Raw genomic sequence first — 20,744 nt, forward strand, 5'->3', positions numbered from 1 at the left:
TTTATAGACACAATTGCTAATTTTCACCCAAAATAAGGTTTTTTATAAATTTTAACTTAAAATAATACACTACATTAAACTTTTTTAAAGACCACCCCTGAATAAACCACCTGGGTCCAAAACCACATTTTTGTTTCCCATTTTAATATTTACAGTGTATTTTAACCTGTGAATAAAGACCACCTCCCAAAAAGACAAATTTTGGCCCCCAAGGTGGCTTTATGGACAGGTTTGGGGAAACAAATATGTTTTTTATATAAAAAGAATTTAAAAAACGGGAAACATTTCCCGCACTGGAAAAATTTTACGAGGGCATAACCAATTATTTTTGGGCACATATTTTGAAAAAAATAGATCAAAAACATAGCACTCTTTTGCCGGCCCTTAAGTTTTCGTATGACCAGTAATATTTAACAAAAGTTTACTGGGTTTTTAAAAAAGTCAAAATTTTTTAAAAAAACACTGTGAAAATTTGAATTTATTTTATGTTATGTCATTAAACTTATTAATGATTCTATTAAAATTTTCAAAACTAAAGGCCTTCTGAAAAATAGTTTTGTCTATTCTGCAACCGTTTTAATAAGTGTATACCCGATCAAGAAATAATTTTAATTAACATTTTTTAGAGGTCTATGCTGCAAAAGATCCTGATTTACCAAATTATATATTTTTTTTCAACTGAAACGGAAAAGGGACGGGGGGGATATCGAAAAAAAAGAATAGTTTTCAAGCGATGGGTTAGAGGGTTTCCAAATATTAAAAATTATTTTGTTTTTTTCTTTCTTCATTACAATATGAAAATTCACGTTTTTTTTTTTTCCTTAAAAAAGACTTTTTCTTGCTAAGCAAATAATCTTCTGACATACCAAAAACCATGACACCCGTGTTTCCTCTATCAAAAAATCCATCGACATGTATTGTATAGATAAAAAATGAAAATTTTTAGGGAGATATAAGGCTATGATTCGTCATTTGGGATAAATTAATGCATGGACCTTATTAATTGATATAAACAATCTTCTCGGGACCATTAAATCCTGATTTAATTGGCGAAAATGGTGATTTTAGTCACTGTTTTTTGCGTATCGGTCTGTATCAGATTGACACACTGGAAAAAAGAGAGAGAGAGAGAGAGGGGGAGGGGATCCGACTTTCGACTGCTGATATACCATGTACAATGGGATGTGAGATGGTAACACTGATACCAATGAATGTCACCAGAGTTTTCTTTTAAAAAAAACTGTGCGACTCTTCGAGTGACGGGGAATACAATAAAACAATTTACCCTCTGTTCCTCAAGCACATGTCAAATTTTCAAAATATGAACAAAAAATGTTTCCCGGCAAACAGTGATAAAGGTGATTGATATTTTTCAACACTCAACCCCGTCGTTTAGGCTGGAATTGCCAACGGTTTAAAAAAGAAAGTGGGCAGAAAAAAATTCACGCAAACCACTGTTAAAACTAAATTTAGTAGAAGTTCGACTTTGTTAAAGTTTATTCCCATTCCATTTTATAGATATACTTATAAGTTTCCTTTTCAACTCTGGGCAATTTAGTTTCAATAAAGGTACACAAATGGGGTGTTAGGGTGTACAAGTTCTTTTGGGGGATCCTACGGGGTTGGGAGAAACCTTAAATATGAATTATTCAAAACTGGTCGAGACGTAAAAGTCCTACCCGTTTCACGGGACGTTTAGACGGGGGGGGGGGTAAAGCCCAAAATGTCAGCGAACGTAATTTTTTTTCCTTCCACGCTAACTAGTACCCGGGGTAAACGAACGGTTTTAGATTTTTAAAACCCCCTTTATATAACACTAATATTAGGTTCTTGCCCACCGTTCTCGATCGAAAATGCCAACATGTATATCTTTCAGATATCATAAATGATAGCGGAAAAAAGTTGCGTCTATTAATTAATGCACATGTACCTATTGATGTCGACTCTTAATAATTTGTATTACCATAGTCTTGTCTACCCCCAAAATCATGTTAAATGTTAGCAAAGGGGACATAGAAAGGGTTTGGATGTGCGTAGCGTTGTTATATGTTTTAATGTCGTCTGTCTATCTGTCGTCTTTTAAGTGCTACACGCTATAAGTACGTGAAACTGTGCGAATATGAATGTCAAAAAAAAACTAAAATGTTTTTTGGGGGCATGAAAAATTACTCCGTAGAATTACATAGGTCTCGAACAGCAATAACTGTATGATAAGCACGAGCTAACTCTTTTTATAAAATAACGCTTCGCATTTAATAAATGGTCGAACGGCAGGATATGCTTTAGAAAGATTGGGCCAAGTAAAAACAAAAAAAAAATATGATTGTTATATTTTTTAAAAAAACCAAATGCGCCATTATATTGGTTTTTTTTTTCTTTAATAAAACGACATTAAAAAGGGACTTCCCCCCATCATTAATTTAGCATGGGCAGTTTTTTTTTGTAGCTATAATGTTTTCCCAGTTTTAAGACTTTTTCACTAAATTGTAAATGGGGGAGATGGTTTCGGTGACTTTATAATAATTTTTCTATTTTATTTCATTTTTTTAACCCTTTATTATTATTAAAATTTTACTCAAATTTTAGTGAATTTTTCAGTAAATTTTGAAGGGGAAATGTTTGCGGGGCTTTTAGAAATTTCTTCTTTTTTATTTTTTATTTTCAAAAGCTCTTTTTATTAAAAATGGCATTTTAAAATCGAAAAAAAACGATTTTAAAGTTCATTAAACTCAAAAAACTCGTTATGGTTTGGGGTTTAAACTTTAAAAATGAAAATACTAAATTATTTGAACGATTTTAAAAATGTGTATTCAACATCAGAAAATGTTTTTAAATACTTTCCCTTTTTTAGGTTTTACAAAGTGGAAAGGCAAAACAAATACCGGGGACATGGACAACATAAGGGGCAATTCTAGTAACTACTGTTTTTTTATTGGACTTCCATCATAATTTTCAATCACTTTTTTGGATGAATTTTGGGGATTTGATATCTTTTATCAAGCAGCCCGATAACGCAGAATCAATTTTCTTAAACCCAACGTTTCGTTTTGTGATTTGTTAGACTGACTTCTTGGCCCCTTTTTCTTTAATGTTTTGCCCCAAAAGGGCCTGCCGGAAATTTCGATAATTCTTTCAACAGATTAAGGTATCCTTGATTTTTCATTTTTGTTGTTTGAAATCACGCTGTTACTGCTTCTTTATTGGAGACCGCCAACACTATATACCAAAACTTCGATTAACGGAACGCACTTTGTTATACAAGCTTTCGTCACAGAATTCTTTTTTTTAATAAAAATCTAAAAAAACTTAAAAAATCCCCTCCGCAACTAGCGCTCGCAAATCGAGTTACCCGATAACATGACTTTAAACCGATGATTTAATCGTTTTGCGCTTAAAAAATTTTTGCATAACTTTTATAAAAGCTTCATGGGTATGTTGTGAAAACTGATCGCCCTGGATGTCAGATGTGAACCAAAAAAACAAACAATCAAACACGGACAAAATTTACAGCAAAAAATATACGCCGTCCAAAAGACCACGAGACTTTTTCTTTCTTGCCCAGGCCTCGTATTCTTACGGGAGATTCGTTTTCCGGTGAAGATAAACGCATTCTTTAAAATTTTGTTTCCGCGTTCAAACATAAAATCAATAACACGAAATTCTATGCCTTCCACACACAGCAGACAGAGAGAGGGGAGATCCACCGGGGAAACCCCCGCAGCAAGATGTCTATGTATCGCCAAACAACCTATTTTCATAACTTCGGTTAACGAAATGCCTTCTACCTCACATTTTTTCTGATATACTGATAAAATTCACATTGTTACCTGCCCCCCCCTATTTGTTCTGAGGGGAATCCCAAAGGTGTCGCTGGCAAATGTTTTTAAACGACAAGGGTGATTGTTATCGCATTTCATATACTTGCGGTAATGAATACACACCCTGCGGCGTCCCATTCACAGTTGGTAAATAACGGCAGTTTATCCAGGTAAAATTTTTAAACCAAGTGGCCCAGCCAAAAAGAAAAAATCAAGGTCGAACGATCCGAGATATTTTTTTCCATTTTTTGACCCAGGGGGTGAAATTTGTTTTTTTGTAAGCGGCAGAAAAAATAGGCTGAGAACATTACTATCTTTAAACTTTTTTGTACACGAACCCGTACAAATAACCTTTCGGGCACAGAGAAATCGCCTTAGCAATGCGCCGTTGCGTTTTTTCAATTATTGTTGCTTAAAACTATGTATTCTGCCCGGTATCTTTAAATATTTTTTATAGTAACAAACCAAAATTCTCGATTCCTAAGGGCTTTAACGCTAGAAAGTTTTAAGGGGTTTCAAAAAAACGGTCTGAACTAAACGAGATGTTTTCATTTTTGGGCCCCGGGGGGACGAAAATACATTTTTATATCTTTAAACTTTTGTGCACAGCGAATTTTTCCCGACAAATTGCCAAAAACACAAGAAAAAGCCTTACAATGCGCGCGTTTCTTCCATTATATGTTGCTTAACTATGTATTCTGCCAGGTATCTTTAAAGTATTATTAAAAACTAAACGCAAAAATACTCGATTCCCTAACGAGCTAACCCTGTGAAAGTTTAGAGGGGATACAAAAAAACGTCGAACTAAAAACAGAAAATTTTTCTTTTTTGGCCCAGGCGGGACAATTCGTTTTAAAAAGATGTAACGGCGAGAATAAACAAAGTGCTGAGATAATTAGAACTTTAAACTTTTTTGGACAACGAATTTTTCACGTACAAATAGCCTTTCGTACACAAAAAAAATCGCCTTAACAATCGCCGTTTCTTCAATAATAAATTTTTAGCTTATATTATTATTTTTTTCAGTACTTTTAAAGATTACAATAATTTTAAAAAAAGATATTCGATTCCATAGGGGCCTTTAAAGCTGTGAAAGTTTAAGGGGTATAAAATTATTTTTTTATTTTTAGTATATGATTTTTTGATTTTGGGAAAAAGTTTTCGGGCGCAAAAAAAAATCAGAACTCCATGACTTTTTTGCTTTCCCCCAAGGTTCACGTAACTTTAACGAGATAGATGCAATATTTGCCCTCATACTTCCATATAAAAGGGGTAAAACAAAGGACCATCAATTTTTTACTTTTTAAAAAAATACCCCAAAAGGTTTTGATTTCACAAACACCATTTTAAATATTGCAACGTGTAAAACTTTTTCAAAATAGAGAAACTAGGGGTTCTTTAACAACACTTTTTAAAAAGTGTTCTTGTCTTTGCAGTATAGTGGGAATTTTAATTCGTACCGAATTTTGCAGCTTTGAAAACAACGCTTTTTCAAAGGTATGGACCGGGTTGATGTAATCGCACAAAAAATGAATAAAAATAATTGTTTTTAAAATTATAGGAAGGCGGAAAAGTACGTAAAAGGTTTAAATATCAGTTCACAGAAATGAAGCATTTCATGCGGGTTTTTTTTACGTCTTTTTTAGTTAGGGTGTGCTAAATGGTTTTTTTACTTTTAAAAGTATTATTGACAAAGCATCAAAAAACAACGAGCAGCAAGAAAAACATTGCAAACCCCACGAGATGGCGAAACGCAGCTGCAACGGGGCAAAAATTTTTTTGTTTTGATAACTTATTTACCGCAAAGGGCAACATTTAAAGATGGGAAAAAAAATCCGTCGGGAAAAGGGTAAATGAGGGTGAACAATTCCCTCAGCCATTATTAAAATCTATAAGAAGGCCGTTAAAACATAGAACGCAACCAAGCAAAATAATTATAGACCGTGCCTTGAAATCTGTTTTTTTGAAGGTAGTGATTTTGGGCACAAATCCCACGGCCCGTAGCTGAAGTTGCATTATTAAAAACCCGAAAGTTTTTCAAAAAACTTCATTTTGATATCAAATTCATTGTGAATAATTATTCGTTTAAAAAAAAATCTTTTTAAACAACATGTGCATTTTCCCCTAAATCCAAATTAATTTTTAATTTTTTACATTTTGCAGATTGGTTAAGATATCAGACAATCGCACAAAAAAGCCATTGTTCTGGGGAATTTTCACCACAAAGAAACCCAAAAAAATAAAAATATTAAATTGAAGTTCGCTCTCGTCAATTTCGCACCCGCAGAAGCCGACCTTGCGGCGATTTTATGTTATCTACCACGCTTGTGCAAGGAACCTTTAATGAAAACCTAGCAGCGCACTCTCCTGCGTTGTCTGATCTCGAAATTCTTTTCCCGCATCCCATTTTTTTTTTTCTTTGTCACGCCCCTACAGCCACGAAAATGTACCTTCTCCTTTTAACAAAATCGTTATTAATTAATAAATTAATTAATTGACAAGATAAGCAGGGCCCAAAAACCCTGACCCCTTTTAATCACTTTTTTTGCCCCACAAATAGATTAAAGCGCAAACAAAACCCGCATGATGCAATCCCCCCCAAGCACTAATTAAAAATAATTAAAATTTAATTTAATTTATTAAGGGAATCGCTCCGCTCCTGCTCCTGCCCCCGCCCACTCCCGCGTGGCGGGCTCTCACAAAACACTACTCATATAACCTTTAAAACAATTCAAAGATCCGGGGCCCGATTACGCCTACCTCAGGGAGCTATTAAAAAAATTTCTTAAAATGCAAACTTATAACATAGATGAATAAGCACAAACATGCAAACTAAGCAGAGAACATTGTATCATATTACATATTTATATATCTTATGCGTTTCCGCAGTCGTGGCAACGAGAGCAGTAGAAATAAAAACATAAAAATATGGCAGTGTATTTAAATAGACCATATTATAATTTAAACTAGTTTATACAAAAGGTTCCCGGTGATATTTTACAAGACGTTGTCTCACTGTGTTCCTTTTTCTTCGTTTTTTTGTCCTCATTTTCTATATACTTTATTCAAGGTCTTCGATGGAACTCCTTGCTCTGAAGTAAATGTTATCATAATCATGATATATAAATCTGTATTTACTTTTATTTTAGATTCCCGAATGATAACTTAACTGTCCTAAGAAAAGTATGCTAATCAGACAGGTCATTTCAAAACTGATTTGAGCGATATTTTAATTCTTTGATTGTTTGTTACTATGGTATCTTTGCCACTTTATCGTAGATATCTCTTCTTTGAAGTAGATCTAGTTTAAATTCCTATTTATTTTATTTTGCATTTCGTTATCAAACCTGCCGTACTTTTGCCTTTTTACATGCTATTGTGCCAGATGACTTTGGTGGATAAACACTTGGTTTAAAAGTAGTTGTTATTCTTAATGAAGTAGACGTTAATTTACTATTGGCGCGCTTTTACAGTTTGACAGCTGACACGTGCATTTGTTTACATTTTTGTGTCCTGAAGGTGGCGCTGCATGAATCAGCTGACAACAAAATGGCGGAAGTTCAGGTACTTTACTGTAGTTGTCAAACTTTTAAAATTGTTTTCAAAGTTTTTGCTGTAGTTTTACCGGAATATATCTGTATTGCCAGTAGAATACAGTCTCAAACTCTGCATTAAATTGACATATTGATATTTTTGTTATATAAGTTTCTTCAAAATAATTGTAAACAACGCCCCCATATTTCAAAATCGGTGGGTGGGGTACATATGAATCATCTGGATAAAAATATGATATAATGCTTGATTTAAACATTTCATTAGTAGGGTAAAATATATGGCTGCACTTTTGGTCAAGCCTTTGTAGCAAAGTTTTAAGGAATCAAGGGTTCAAATCCTAGTCTGATATGAAGTATAAACTGGCTACCAAACCAGTCACACTAGATTCTATTTTTATTTTCTGCAGGTGGCATCCATTAAATTATGTTGTAGCCTTTTTGTTTTAAGTTTGACTGTATAATAATGCATTCTTAGAGCACAGTTATGGGTATATTACAGAAAATTTAGAGAAAAAAAACCTTCTGATTATTTGTGAAGAACAAAGAACTATAAAAATAAATAGATTGGCAACTTGAAAGGCATATAGAGCAAATATCGCCAACCTCCCGTGACAAAAAAATGAGATCTCGTTTACCGGAAGTAGCGCTTTCTCCACGCGCCATTTTGTATGCGAAAGCAATTATTCATTGGTAAAATAATTATCACCGTATGACCACGCTTCTTTCGATGGCAAAAAAAACCCGTGTACTTCGTGTCTTAAGACCATTTCACATTAAACTAATTTTGTTTTAGAAGCTAACATGTATTTTAAATGTAGTTTTAAAGGTACAAATTGTAACTCCATGCTCGCCGATGTTTGTTTTTAGTAAGATAACGCCGAATCACGCTCTGACACGAGCTCACGCGAGATTACAGCCAGTTGCCATTCTGTGTATTTTATACTTATTTGTGAAGAATTTCAAGAAAACAATTTTAAAATTATTCACAAGTTAACGCTTTAATTTTACACACAGCAGCAAGGTTACACAGCTGTCAGAGACAGTTTAATGTACACTCAAGCAGTCTCTATCATACTAAATGCCACTTCTGTTTCACACTTGAAGTGTCATGTTAGCTCTTGTGTATATCTAGGCCTTTCGGAGTGTCACACCAAAACGACTGTCACGTACTCTGTTAAAAGTTGAATTCTATAATTAATGTCTTCTCTTGTCTTTTACATATCAGGGGTTCCACTAGACCTGAAAACCCAAGAGTCCCAGGACCCTTGGGTCCATATTTTGAAGGGTCCTTTTCCAAAATACAGGAGTCCTGTCCCAACACGTCGATACAATTGACTATATTTTCTTATATAGTAATACTACGTAATAAATAGCTAATAAAACAATAAAACCAAGAACATGTTACAGCATAATAACAATGTCTGTTTCAGGTCATATAATCTCATATTGTAAATTAATATTTATCAAAATTCGTGTTAATTGGATGAGGTTTTTCTTCTGAATCAATATTTCTATTTTTTAACAGAAGTGCTAAAACACTCTGTAAAAATGTATCCAAAACGTACTATCCGGATATTGGTACACTTTCAGAATGTCGTCTGAATGTTGTTTTTGTTCACTTAACTTGGTCAGTTAAGGTAAACCTGAGATAGTTCCTCAAATAATGATGCTACTTTTCATAAAAAAATTACATTGAAAGTCATTTTTTTCAGTGAATTTTGGAAAAATTGCATATGTCGTCAGGTGTAAGAATCGTGAACGGACATTTTAAACTTATTTTTGCTTTCCAAATTCATTAAAATTTGTGGATTTTCTTGTTGAAATTAAGGTTTGGTCACAAAACAATGGTCTAATTTAAAGTTTGCATGAAGAAATCTTGCAGGGCACTTTTTACATGCTCGGTAATCAGCTGGTTGCTTTAATACAGATAATTTAATAATTGGCGCCTTTTTGACAGTACACAATCAATACGCTTTATTAATTAATCTTAACACTTCATTGATTCTCATTACCTATGTGCACTCGCCATGACGTAACTTGCTGGTAAAGAAAAATCAGCTAGGCATGTCCACTGGATAAAGGGCGGGATTTAGCAGAAGATCAAAGGTAGGAGGGCATGACCGCGAGTGTTTGTTTTGAATACACATGTTTATCGTGGACATAGTTTTACTGTAGGCAATGAATGGTAAGAGGAAGGATTATCAAAGGAAAATGCCTCCGGGTCCCGAGTGACGCACAGGCAATTATCATGTTTCTGAGGAGACATTAGTTTGTTTTTTGGTTATAAAACAACTGATTAGATTTTCGCTTTTTTTTAAGAATATGTAGAGCTGTTGCGCTCATCTATTTATCTGCGTTGGCTTCCCGATTTGGTTATATTTGTATGTAAAGTGGTTTCTCAGTATGTTACTAACCACTAGTAGTAGTACTAGTAGTAGTAATGAATGATGAAAGTTTCACATGCTTGTTCACTGTGATCATCTGACATCATCTGACAAACCCTGAACAGATTCCATATTTTACAAAGTTATCCCCCTTTTTATACTTAGTAATTGTTTATTAAATTCTTATATGTACCGTAAGTTGGTACCTGAATTACCACATTTGGAAATTGATTCAGATTGAAACTTCACACACTTATTCACTGTGATGTTATGACATGCAGTTTATGGATTCCATAACTCAGGGTTAGAATTTAACAGTTTTTTTGCACTTACAAAATTTTGCGAGTACAAAAAAATTCAACTCGCAATTTATCAAATTTAGTCGCAATTTTGTTCAGCCGTTTTAGGGAGAAACAATGCTCTGTCCTCCATAACACTACCGGTAAGTGTGTGTAGAACAAGACACGGTTTTTCCATCAAATATCGTGCGCATGCATACAGGTAGTTACTATGTTGCGTAATCAAAATCTGCACAGTCCACACACTATGTAAAAACGTCCTCAGTCGGTGCATACTGTGTGAAACATCATCATTAAATGCCTATTTACAGCAGATCAAACTAAAATTTAAAGATATTAAAACTGTCTTAATTTCTACTTGAGATTTTGAACTTGCAAAATTTTGCGAGCTTGGGCAAAAGTCACTCGCATTTTTCAAAATGTACTCGCATTTTGCAAGGATGCTAGCTTAAATTTGAACCCTGTAACTTTGCTCTGTTTTGCTGTTTCATAAAGTTATGACCCTTTTTTATGAGTTTTCATCTGTGATCTGATGGGAGTTTTATGAACTAAAATTGTTATCTCATTGTAATTTGCACTTGTTTTCATTTTTTTAAAACTTTTTTCACTTACAAGGCTTTTGAATTGTTGAATGTTGCTGTCCTTCAACAGCTCTTGCTTCTTTTGTTTTATATTTCATTTATAAACACACCTTTGCATATATGCACATACTTATTATTCATACAGATGTATTTGCCCAGGTGTGATATTTCATGCCATTGTTTGATCACAAAGATGCACAAATTGTGACAATGTTGGTATTACAGCCAACAACAATAGTTTTGAAATACTACCAGTATTTTGCATCTCAAAGTCAAGGTCTGTTTGCCAGTTTTCAAAATTGATGTCATTTCTGGGAATAATAAATAAATAGTAGAAGAATCTGTTAAAAATTAGACATCTATGACTCTTGAATCTTTATACTACATGAACATTATGTCCAGGCTTAAATGCATACATGTACTGTGATGTAGGTGTTAGAATGTCTGAAGACAAATTCCTTTTCTAAAACAAACAAGTACAGTTATAATAATTGTCATTTTACAAATGTATCAGATACACATGATTCTGTTTGCACCAGACTTTTTATCTGGGTTGAAAAAATTGTCAGAGTTTTTTTTAAAGCGCTCAGCTTCTGTAAATTGGGCAAGTATTTTTTTTTCAATTTCAAAAACTTTTAGCTGTAAAAACAGCTAAAGCTGCAAATAACTGTCCTATCATAGGGAAAAAATGAAATTGAAATTATGTTTGATGTATTTCTGTTTTTACAAAAATGAAAAAGAAAACCTAAGAAGAAGCAAGATTAGCATTTACATGTGCCAACTATGATAACTTTGTGGATAAAAATACTGCTTTAACAGTTATATCAAATTGTTCCAGTTTGCTACTTCAGGTGGATAATCATACTTTATAAATACCATTTCTTCTGGTGCATGTTTTCTAATAATTCATCTGTAGAGCCATTACTCATTAACAACACTTAGTCTAGGTGCACAGTGTTTTCAGAGCAAGTAATACCCAAGTCACACATACGGCGCGGATAGCTACGTCTAGCTACGGTCAGAAACGTAGTAATCCATATCGATCCATACCTGAGCCGTACCTCAGAGTAGTCATTCGAATTAATCCATACCAAAACGTGGTCAAAACGTATTCAAAACTTATTCCAAACTTGCAAGTTTCTCCAACTTTTGAACATGCACAAAAGTTTGAGCGAACAATAGCCATTTGAGCGTGACTTTAGTCCAACTTGGCTGAACCTTATTCATCCATAGTTAAACGTACTTAAACGTAGTTATCCATGCTGTTACGTACGTACCTCGCCGTAGCCGAACGTAGTTATCCGAGGCTGCTCGTACTTAAGCATAGTTCAGCGTAGTTTACCGCAGACCTGTCCATGCGCTGGGCAAGTTGCAAGGCGCAGTTAAACGTAATTCAACGTAGTACCTCGTACCTATCCGTACTTATTCGCGTCCTGTATTGTTTTGTTTGTTTCCTGTTTTTCACCATTTTTCCCGTACTAAGATGTACTGCTCCGTAGTTATACACCCACAGACTAATCCTATCTGCACCGTACCTCAACACACGGACATATCCGTATGTGTGACTGTAGCTTAAGGCTCATGTGTCATGGGCTTGACTGGAAATAAGTTGTTTCATCCAATATAGGTGGGGGCTTTAGTCAACAACCAATGCTAAAGAAGAAACAGTTTCTATAAAAAGGTTTACAGTTAACAGATATATATTAGAATTCATGGAAGTAGTGAGTTCCTAAAACATAGCCAGAGTAACACGCATTGCAAACTCAGCAACCCCTCAAAAAGGGGAAGATATACCCATTCACTCATCTTGGAAGTTTAGAATTTCCCCCCCATGTTTCTCCAAAATTTTGTTAAAATTTCCATCTGAAAGATCTGAAAATGAAAATTTTACTTCTTAGTGTTGATATATTGTATACTATGAAAGGGTCCAAAAAGGCAACTTCATGAAGAAAAGTTAAATAAAATCTTTTAGTATTCACTGTTTGCATTCTGCCAGCTATGCTCTGTCAGTCATCGGATAAACAGTTCTGCAGACAAAATCCCCCTATTTCTTGGAAACTGCTTCTTTCCCCCTCCCCCACTTGAAGGTCCTGGCCTCATTCCTTAAAGGAATGAGTTAAAAGTTGTTAAAATGAGCGCTATAAAGTAAATGTTAAAATAGTAAAAAGCTAGCTGGGGAGGAGGGTTAACAATGGATAGTCATAATGGATGCAAATCAGGTTGAAAGTAGGGCTATCACATTGGAATTGCTAATATCCTTGAAGTTGGTAAAGGTATGATACTATTTTGTGCAGTCTTTTTGTGCAGTCTCTACATGTAAGTTGCATTACTGTAACTGCCTGTTCCAGTATATTTCTGTACATGTATTTTAATAGACTGTTTAAAGTCAACGGGTTTAAAACACTGATACCCTCTAGATTTCATGTTTTATGTAATTATAATATAAGGTGTCACAACCTGTTAAAAGTCATTGTTGCATGGAAATAATAATGAATGTTCTGCTTATTTAAACTTATAGTTAAATACTTCAGTTCTGTTAAAAAATCTTTATGGGGAAATATACAACATCTCATTTTTTGGCTGGCTTCCGTGTTCACTAGACTATTATATATTTAAGTACCGGTAAATGTATTTTGTAAGTACATTTTGTACTTGGACTAGCAACTTTTGAAATATAGTAAACTCTGTGTTTGTAATTTATATTAAAGGGACTAACCCACACATTTAAAGTGAAAAGTAATTTCTCTCAAAAACCTATAAAAAGTGAGTACCCTGAAAGTGACTAGTAGTACAAACTTATGGCATAAGATTTTTGCAAGATATTCTTATAGATAACCAAAAATATTGTGCAGAAGGTAGTAAACTATTTCAACGCTTTGAAATAATAATGCAGAAAATTTACATTCTTCTTGCATTGTTTCCAATATCTAAGTTCTGTTTTCACCCACTTTATCATTTTTCAGTGTCATAATAATATACATTGCCAAACTTGGTGGAAATGAATATGTTAAAAAAGTTCACCCAAACTGTGGGTGAGTAGCTTTAATATCATGTTTTTTCCCCTCATACATTCTTTACTCGTCTGCATATTTTAAGTGATTGATTACTGACCGAACATTAATGAATCAGATTATCAGAGTATTGATTTATAGTTTCATAAGTATCATTTAGAAATACCCAGATACATTGTATCACATGATCTTAATAGAAAAGTGATTTCGAAATACCAAGGTTTTCATTTTATAACATTGATTCTTATAGTTTGATCATAGAATATTACATTGAAACACTCGTATGTTTTGAAATTAACATCAGATACTGAGCTAAGATGTAAGTGTTAAGCTAGAATACATGGTAACATAAATTGATAATAGTCCTATCGTTTGATCTTAAGTGTGTAAAGATTGACTTTACATTTCACAAATTTCACTCTTGATTTACTATGGAAAATAATGTTTGTAAATAAGAAAAGATATAATTTACCATGATAAAGGTAAGCTAATATGTAAATGTTTATATATACTGGTTTTAAAAAAAAAAGATAAATTTCGAACATAAAAAAAGATGGAAAAATTTGATACTTAAAGGTTTGTTTCATTGACAGTAATGTTAACTAGGTTATAGAATTTTTAATATCTCCAATTTCTTACTTTAGAGCTGTGAGTTATTTCAGAATATATGAAAGTGACTTGAAGAGCAACAAAAAATACTTTGGTAAAGACTCAAGACTGATAAAAGGAGGTGGGTGGTTATGATGGTTTCGGAATACTTAAAATACTTGCATTTACATGACTTTTGCAAGGGTACATTTATAGTTCAACTTTACTGGAGACAAATCCAACTTGATTCAGACTGTCCCTGCCCATGTAACAGTGTATTTATGTGCGAAAAAGCAATTGGAATTCTAACAGAAATAAACTTATTTTCATTTTGGGCCAGAAGTGGGTAGACCTACAGGTTCAAATTGAGAAAGAAATTTAGTATTTTAGTGTATATATAATTATTGTTTATAGTTCATAAAAAATAATATAAGCTGTTAGTAGTTTGTAGTATTATTCTATAAATTATAAGTGGTTAGGCAGATTTTTTTGGTCAAGTAACTAATTTGTTGGAAACTTTAACATAAATTATGATCATTAGACTTATTAGAGTTCATTTAGCGCCAAATTCATGTTACTTTTGTTAGATTTTTACTAATTTGATTTTCCTATCCTGGTTGCCCAACTGAAAAGGAGTTATTTTAGCATAAGTATAAATTTGATAAACATTTATTGCCTATTGGAATGGTATAAATAAAAGGTCTATTGCATTATTATCTTTCAAAATTTACATAAAGTACAAAAGCTATATTTAGCTTAAATTCATCAAAAATATAAGTTCGAAGAATTATTATTACCTTCTTTTTGCCTTTCTAAAGAATGAATTTAGAAATTAGATAAAACTTCCCTTCTCAAGTTCTGGTTGAGATTGTTGAAATATCCAGTTATATGTCAAATGCAAATATAAAACAAAAAATTTCTTTGAAATAAAAAGAAATACTCAGCTTTTTGAATAATTTCATTTTAAAGGGAGGAAATTACAAATTTTTATAAAATCAATTAAACATGCATTCTTTATAAAGATCTAAGTGTAAAATATGTCTTTTTGCCTAACGGAATGTACAAAACATGAAAAATGTTGCTTAAATATAATTGTCCGACTTAAAATAATCAAACATGTGACAAAGTTGTTGATTGTATTAGGCAAATAGTAAAAAACCAGTTTTTCTTAGGGTGATGCTGGAGTAGGTTTGTGAGTGAATAACACATAGACAGTCACACAGTTATATGTTTTATGGTGACTTTCCAGCTTTTGATAGTAGAGGAGGACTCCTAGTGCCTCTCCCTGCATTATTTCAGTCTTGAGCAAACACCTGGGTAGAACCACTGACCTGTAAGCAAGCTGGATGGCTTCCTCACATGGAAGAATCCTCCTACCCAGGCAAGGTTTCAAACCTACAGCAGTGAGAGGCAAGTGACCTTATCCTTTCAACCACGGATGCCCCAAATATACCATGTAGAAATTTAGTTGATCTCCAGGATACACTGTCAAATTCTCAGCTTTAAATCTGATTATGCAATCTATATAGCAAGGAAGGAAGTACTTAACATCAGTGGAAGTGTAATGTACAGATTATCTGCTGGAATCTTGTTGTTGCATAATTACACTGAAGTAATTGTTGGCTGGATCCCCTTTGTTTACAAATGTATATATCTATGCACAGGAAATACTTTGGCAATAACAGCATTGCCATTTCTGATAATACATCTAATATTAGTAATACTTCAATTCTAGGTCCAGTTCTTTGTCTTATTTTGACACTGACGTTGGAATCCCATTTGATGAAGAAATTTCATTCCTTGTATTTCTTTAAAGTTTACGATCCACATAACAGAAGTGTTCCTATGTTTTTTCTTCTTCAATACAACTTGTATTTTGTTTCTCTAATGATTTTATGTGTACTACTTACATGTACTCAATGTTTTTTCTGCTCATTTGACATCTCAGCTAGCAAACAACTGTTAAAGCATTTATATTAGTAGGGGACTAACTTCCCTTGAATTGTGCCAGGAAATTAAAGAAAAATTCCATCCAGTTTATCTTGTGAAGTTGCAATCAACAAATTAATTTCCCACACAATACAGTGTTTTGGAAAAAAACAAGAAAATTCTTGCTCATGAAAGTTAATTCTTTTACATACTGTACAATGTAGATACCCATGTATAATGCGCATTTTTTTACCCCCGGGACCACCCCCGAATCGTGGGTGCGCGTAATACACAGGTATAGACAATTTTCCAACTTCAAAACAAGTTTGTTACCGATGTTCGCCATTTTGGTAAAGGAAACTACTCCCGGCGCTTACTGTCACCGCTAAAATCTAAGATTGCCGTTACGTTCTGTAAAAGATCGAATGGTTTATTTTTCTTTCAAACAAAATTAATTTCATATAAATTTAAAAGTATTTTGATTAAAGAAATGTTAATAAATCACAAAAATTATGATACTAATTAAAGATCGAAAATTATCTTTTACTGAGATCAAACTGTGAACAACATAATTGACACGAGGTGACACGTTAATTGCTGGTAATTACTGGCTATTTGATTGTGACAAAAAGATTATCACACCTTTTGTTATTGGTTTGAATTGAGAAGCTCATGTCATTTTGAAAGATACCATTCCGAAATATTGAATCAGCTGCTGTTTATTTATTCAGAATAGTTAATTAAAAAGGTAAAACAACAAATAAAACAATATTTTACTGGTTTTATTTTCGAGAAAACAAAAATCGATAGTACCACGAGACCGATGCTGCTCTCCGCCGCGGAAAAAAGATTTATTACCGGTGTTGATGTAAACTCTACTTTCGTTTTCCATCCACCTCAAAATTGACCAAAAATGTTTTTTTCCCAGGATTTTTGGATAATGGTGCGCATTATACATGGGTATCTACGGTAACACATGTATATAGAATGGTGTACAAGGGCTTTATTAAGCAGATATTAGTCAAAATATAGATATACTTTGACCTTCAAAAATGACCTTTGGGCGAGTTCATTAACTAAGGTGGATCTGGTTTTCGGATAATCTCGGCTGATGATTTACGTAAGAAATAGGTAAGTAATGTAAGAAATTAGCCGAGTTCCGATCAAAGACTGCACAGCGCATTGGTAAGTACGATTGACCCTGATACATGGCGTGCACGCAACCTGTGGGTTCAAACCCCAACAGAATTTCTTTTTATTGTATTATGAATCATAATTCAAAAAGTACTATCATATTTTATTGCCTAGACTTCAATATTTACTTTTTATACGCCCGTTTGAAAAACGGGACGTATTATGGGAACGCCCCTGGCGGGCGGGCGGGTTGGCGGGCGGGCGGGCGGCGTCCACAGACCTTGTCCGGAGCATATCTTCTACATGCATGAAGGGATTTTGATGAAACTTGGCACAGTTGTTCACCATCATGAGACGGAGTGTCATGCGCAAGAACCAGGTCCCTAGGTCTAAGGTCAAGGTCACACTTGAAGGTCAAAGGTCAAATTCAGGAATGACTTTGTCCGGAGCATATCTTCTTCATGCATAGAGGGATTTTGATGAAAGTTGGCACAATTGTTCATCATCATGAGAAGGAGTGTCGTGCGCAAGAACCAGGTCCCTAGGTCTAAGGTCAAGGTCACACTTAGAGGTCAAAGGATACAAGAATGAAAACTTTGTCCGGAGCATTTCTTCTTCATGCATAGAGGGATTTTGATATAACTTGGCACAAATGTTCACCACCATGAGGCGGAGTGTCATGCGCAAGAACCAGGTCTCTAGGTCTAAGGTCAAGGTCACACTTAGAGGTCAAAGGATACAAGAATGAAAACCTTGTCCGGAGCATTTCTTCTTCATGCATAGAGGGATTTTGATATAACTTGGCACAAATGTTCACCACCACAAGACGTAGTGTCATGCGCAAGAACCAGGTCCCTAGGTCTAAGGTCAAGGTCACACTTAGAGGCCAAAGGTCAGATACAAGAATGACTTTGTCCGAAGCATTTCTTCTTCATGCATGGAGGGATTTTGATGTAACTTGACACAATTATACACCATCATGAGACGAAGTGTCGTGCACAGTTCCCTTCTTTAGAATTACTTCCCTTTGTTGTTACTATAAATAGCTTATATTGTAACTTTTTCATTACTAGTCGTAGGGAAAAATCGAGACCACTTTTCTGTAGTACAACATGCATGCTACATCCAATTTTGAGGTGTATTTTGACCAGTCTCTACCTGGTAAAGATTTTTGTGTGGACTTACAATTTTTTTTTTTATTTTTTTTATTTTTTTTTTTTTATTTTTTTTTTTTTTAAGATTAACTTAACTTAGTTGTTACTATAAATAACTTATATTGTAACTTTTTTATAATTGACCGTAGGGAAAAACCAAGACCACTTTTCTGTGGTACAACATAGATGTTACTTTCCAATTTTAGGTGTATTTTAAGGTATCTCTACCTGGTAAGGAGTTTTTTTGTGGACTTAGAAAAACAAAACACTTAGTTATTACTAAACAACCACAAAATTAAAATTCCATTTGCAAATACAGGTGCTAGAGTAAAGAAATTTGCTGTGACGGGCGTATATTGTGACATTCTTGCACTCTTGTTTGAACTATTTTTCCTCATTTTTGCCCACCCTCTTAGCTCAGTAGGGAGAGCGTTGGTCTAAGGATCGCGGGGTCGCGAGCTCTATTCCCGGGCGGGGCGTATGTTCTCCGTGACGATTTATTAAAAGACATTGTGTCTGAAATCATTCGTCCTCCACCTCTGATAATTCATGTGAGGAAGTTGGCAGTTATTTGCGGAGAACAGGTTTTTACTGGTACAGAATCCGGGAACACTGTATGGCTAGGTTAACTGCCCACCGTTACATGACTGAAATACTGTTAAAACGGCGTTAAACCCAAAACAAACTAATCAGTTTTCCCATTCGTTTCCTGTTACTTTTTTTCTCTAAAAATTTATTTCATATAAAAAAAATTAAATTCACAAATAAACAAGGTTAATCCTCAGATTCGCTGGCAGTGACTGTTTCTGAATCAACGTTAAAAACCTCTTTCGTGAAAACAGTTGGACATAATTATCAATAAAAAAGTCTTACTTTACCGGGATTCGAACCCACACCTACACCTATAATAAATTATATGCGATGTTCACTCTAACCTACTGCGCCAAGGTGACAAGTTTAGTTCGTCCGATTGGTTGGTGCCTTTTATTAGCTCACCTGTCACAAAGTGACAAGGTGAGCTTTTGTGATCGCGCAGCGTCCGTCGTCCGTCCGTGCGTCCGTTAGTGCGTAAACTTTTGCTTGTGACCACTCTAGAGGTCACATTTTTCATGGGATCTTTATGAAAGTTGGTCAGAGTGTTCATCTTGATGATATCTAGGTCAAGTTCGAAACTGGGTCACGTGCGGTCAAAAACTAGGTCAGTAGGTCTAAAAATAGAAAAACCTTACGACCTCTCTAGAGGCCATATTTTTCATAAGATCTTCATGAAAATTGGTCAGAATGTTCATCTTAATGATATCTAGGTCAAGTTTGAAACTGGGTCACGTGCGGTCAAAAACTAGGTCAGTAGGTCTAAAAATAGAAAAACCTTGTGACCTCTCTAAAGGCCATATATTTCACAAGATCTTCATGAAAATTGGTCAGAATGTTCACCGTGATGATATCTAGGTCAAGTTCGAAACTGGGTCATGTGCCTTCAAAAACTAGGTCAGTAGGGCTAAAAATAGAAAAACCTTGTGACCTCTCTAGAGGCCATATTTTTCATAAGATCTTCATGAAAATTGGTTAGAATGTTCACCTTGATGATATCAAGGTCAAGTTAGAAACTGGGTCACGTGCGGTCAAAAACTAGGTCAGTAGGTCTAAAAATAGAAAAACCTTGTGACCTCTCTAGAGGCCATATATTTCACATGATCTTCATGAAAATTGGTCAGAATGTTCACCTTGATGATATCTAGGTCAAGTTCGAAACTGGGTCATGTGCCATCAAAAACTAGGTCAGGAGGTCAAATAATAGAAAAACCTTTTGACCTCTCGAAAGGCCATATTTTTCATGGGATCTGTATGAAAGTTGGTCTGAATGTTCATATTGATGATATCTAGGTCTACTTCGAAACTGGGTCATGTGCGATCAAAAACTAGGCCAGTAGGTCTAAAAATAGAAAAACCTTGTGACCTCTCTAGAGGCCACAATTGTGAATGGATCTTCATAAAAATTTGTCAGAATGTTCATTTTGATGATATCTAGGTCAAATTAGAAAGTGGGTCACGTGCTTTCAAAAAGTAGGTCAGTAGGTCAAATAATGAAAAAACCTTGTAACCTCTCTAGAGGCCATATTTTTCATGGGATCTGTATGAAAGTTGGTCTGAATGTTTATCTTGATGATATATAGATCAAGTTTGAAACTGGGTCAACTGCAATCAAAAACTAGGTCAGTAGGTCTTAAAATAGAAAACCCTTGTGACATCTCTAGAGGCCATACCCTTGAATGGATGTTCATGAAAATTGGT

At 34.4% G+C, this 20,744-nt stretch overlaps 1 protein-coding gene across 10 annotated transcripts in view; it reads left to right on the top strand.

The window, feature by feature from the left end:
* The first annotated feature begins 7,352 nt into the window (after nt 1-7,352).
* LOC123536697 (sorting nexin lst-4-like) overlaps nt 7,353-20,744 on the top strand; it is a 58,311-nt gene continuing 44,919 nt past the window's right edge. For 8 of the 10 annotated variants that reach the window (XM_045320058.2, XM_045320065.2, XM_045320064.2 and 5 more), the window contains exon 1: nt 7,353-7,382. In XM_045320058.2, the coding sequence (XP_045175993.1) occupies nt 7,368-7,382 (15 nt within the window). In that variant the 5' untranslated portion in view covers nt 7,353-7,367. Of the gene's footprint in view, nt 7,383-14,079; nt 14,130-20,744 lie in introns of those variants that run through there. The other 2 variants (XM_045320062.2, XM_045320060.2) reach the window with 2 other exon arrangements.

This window comes from Mercenaria mercenaria, chromosome 17 (genome assembly GCF_021730395.1).
Source record: "Mercenaria mercenaria strain notata chromosome 17, MADL_Memer_1, whole genome shotgun sequence".
NCBI classification, from domain to species: Eukaryota; Metazoa; Mollusca; class Bivalvia; order Venerida; family Veneridae; genus Mercenaria; species Mercenaria mercenaria.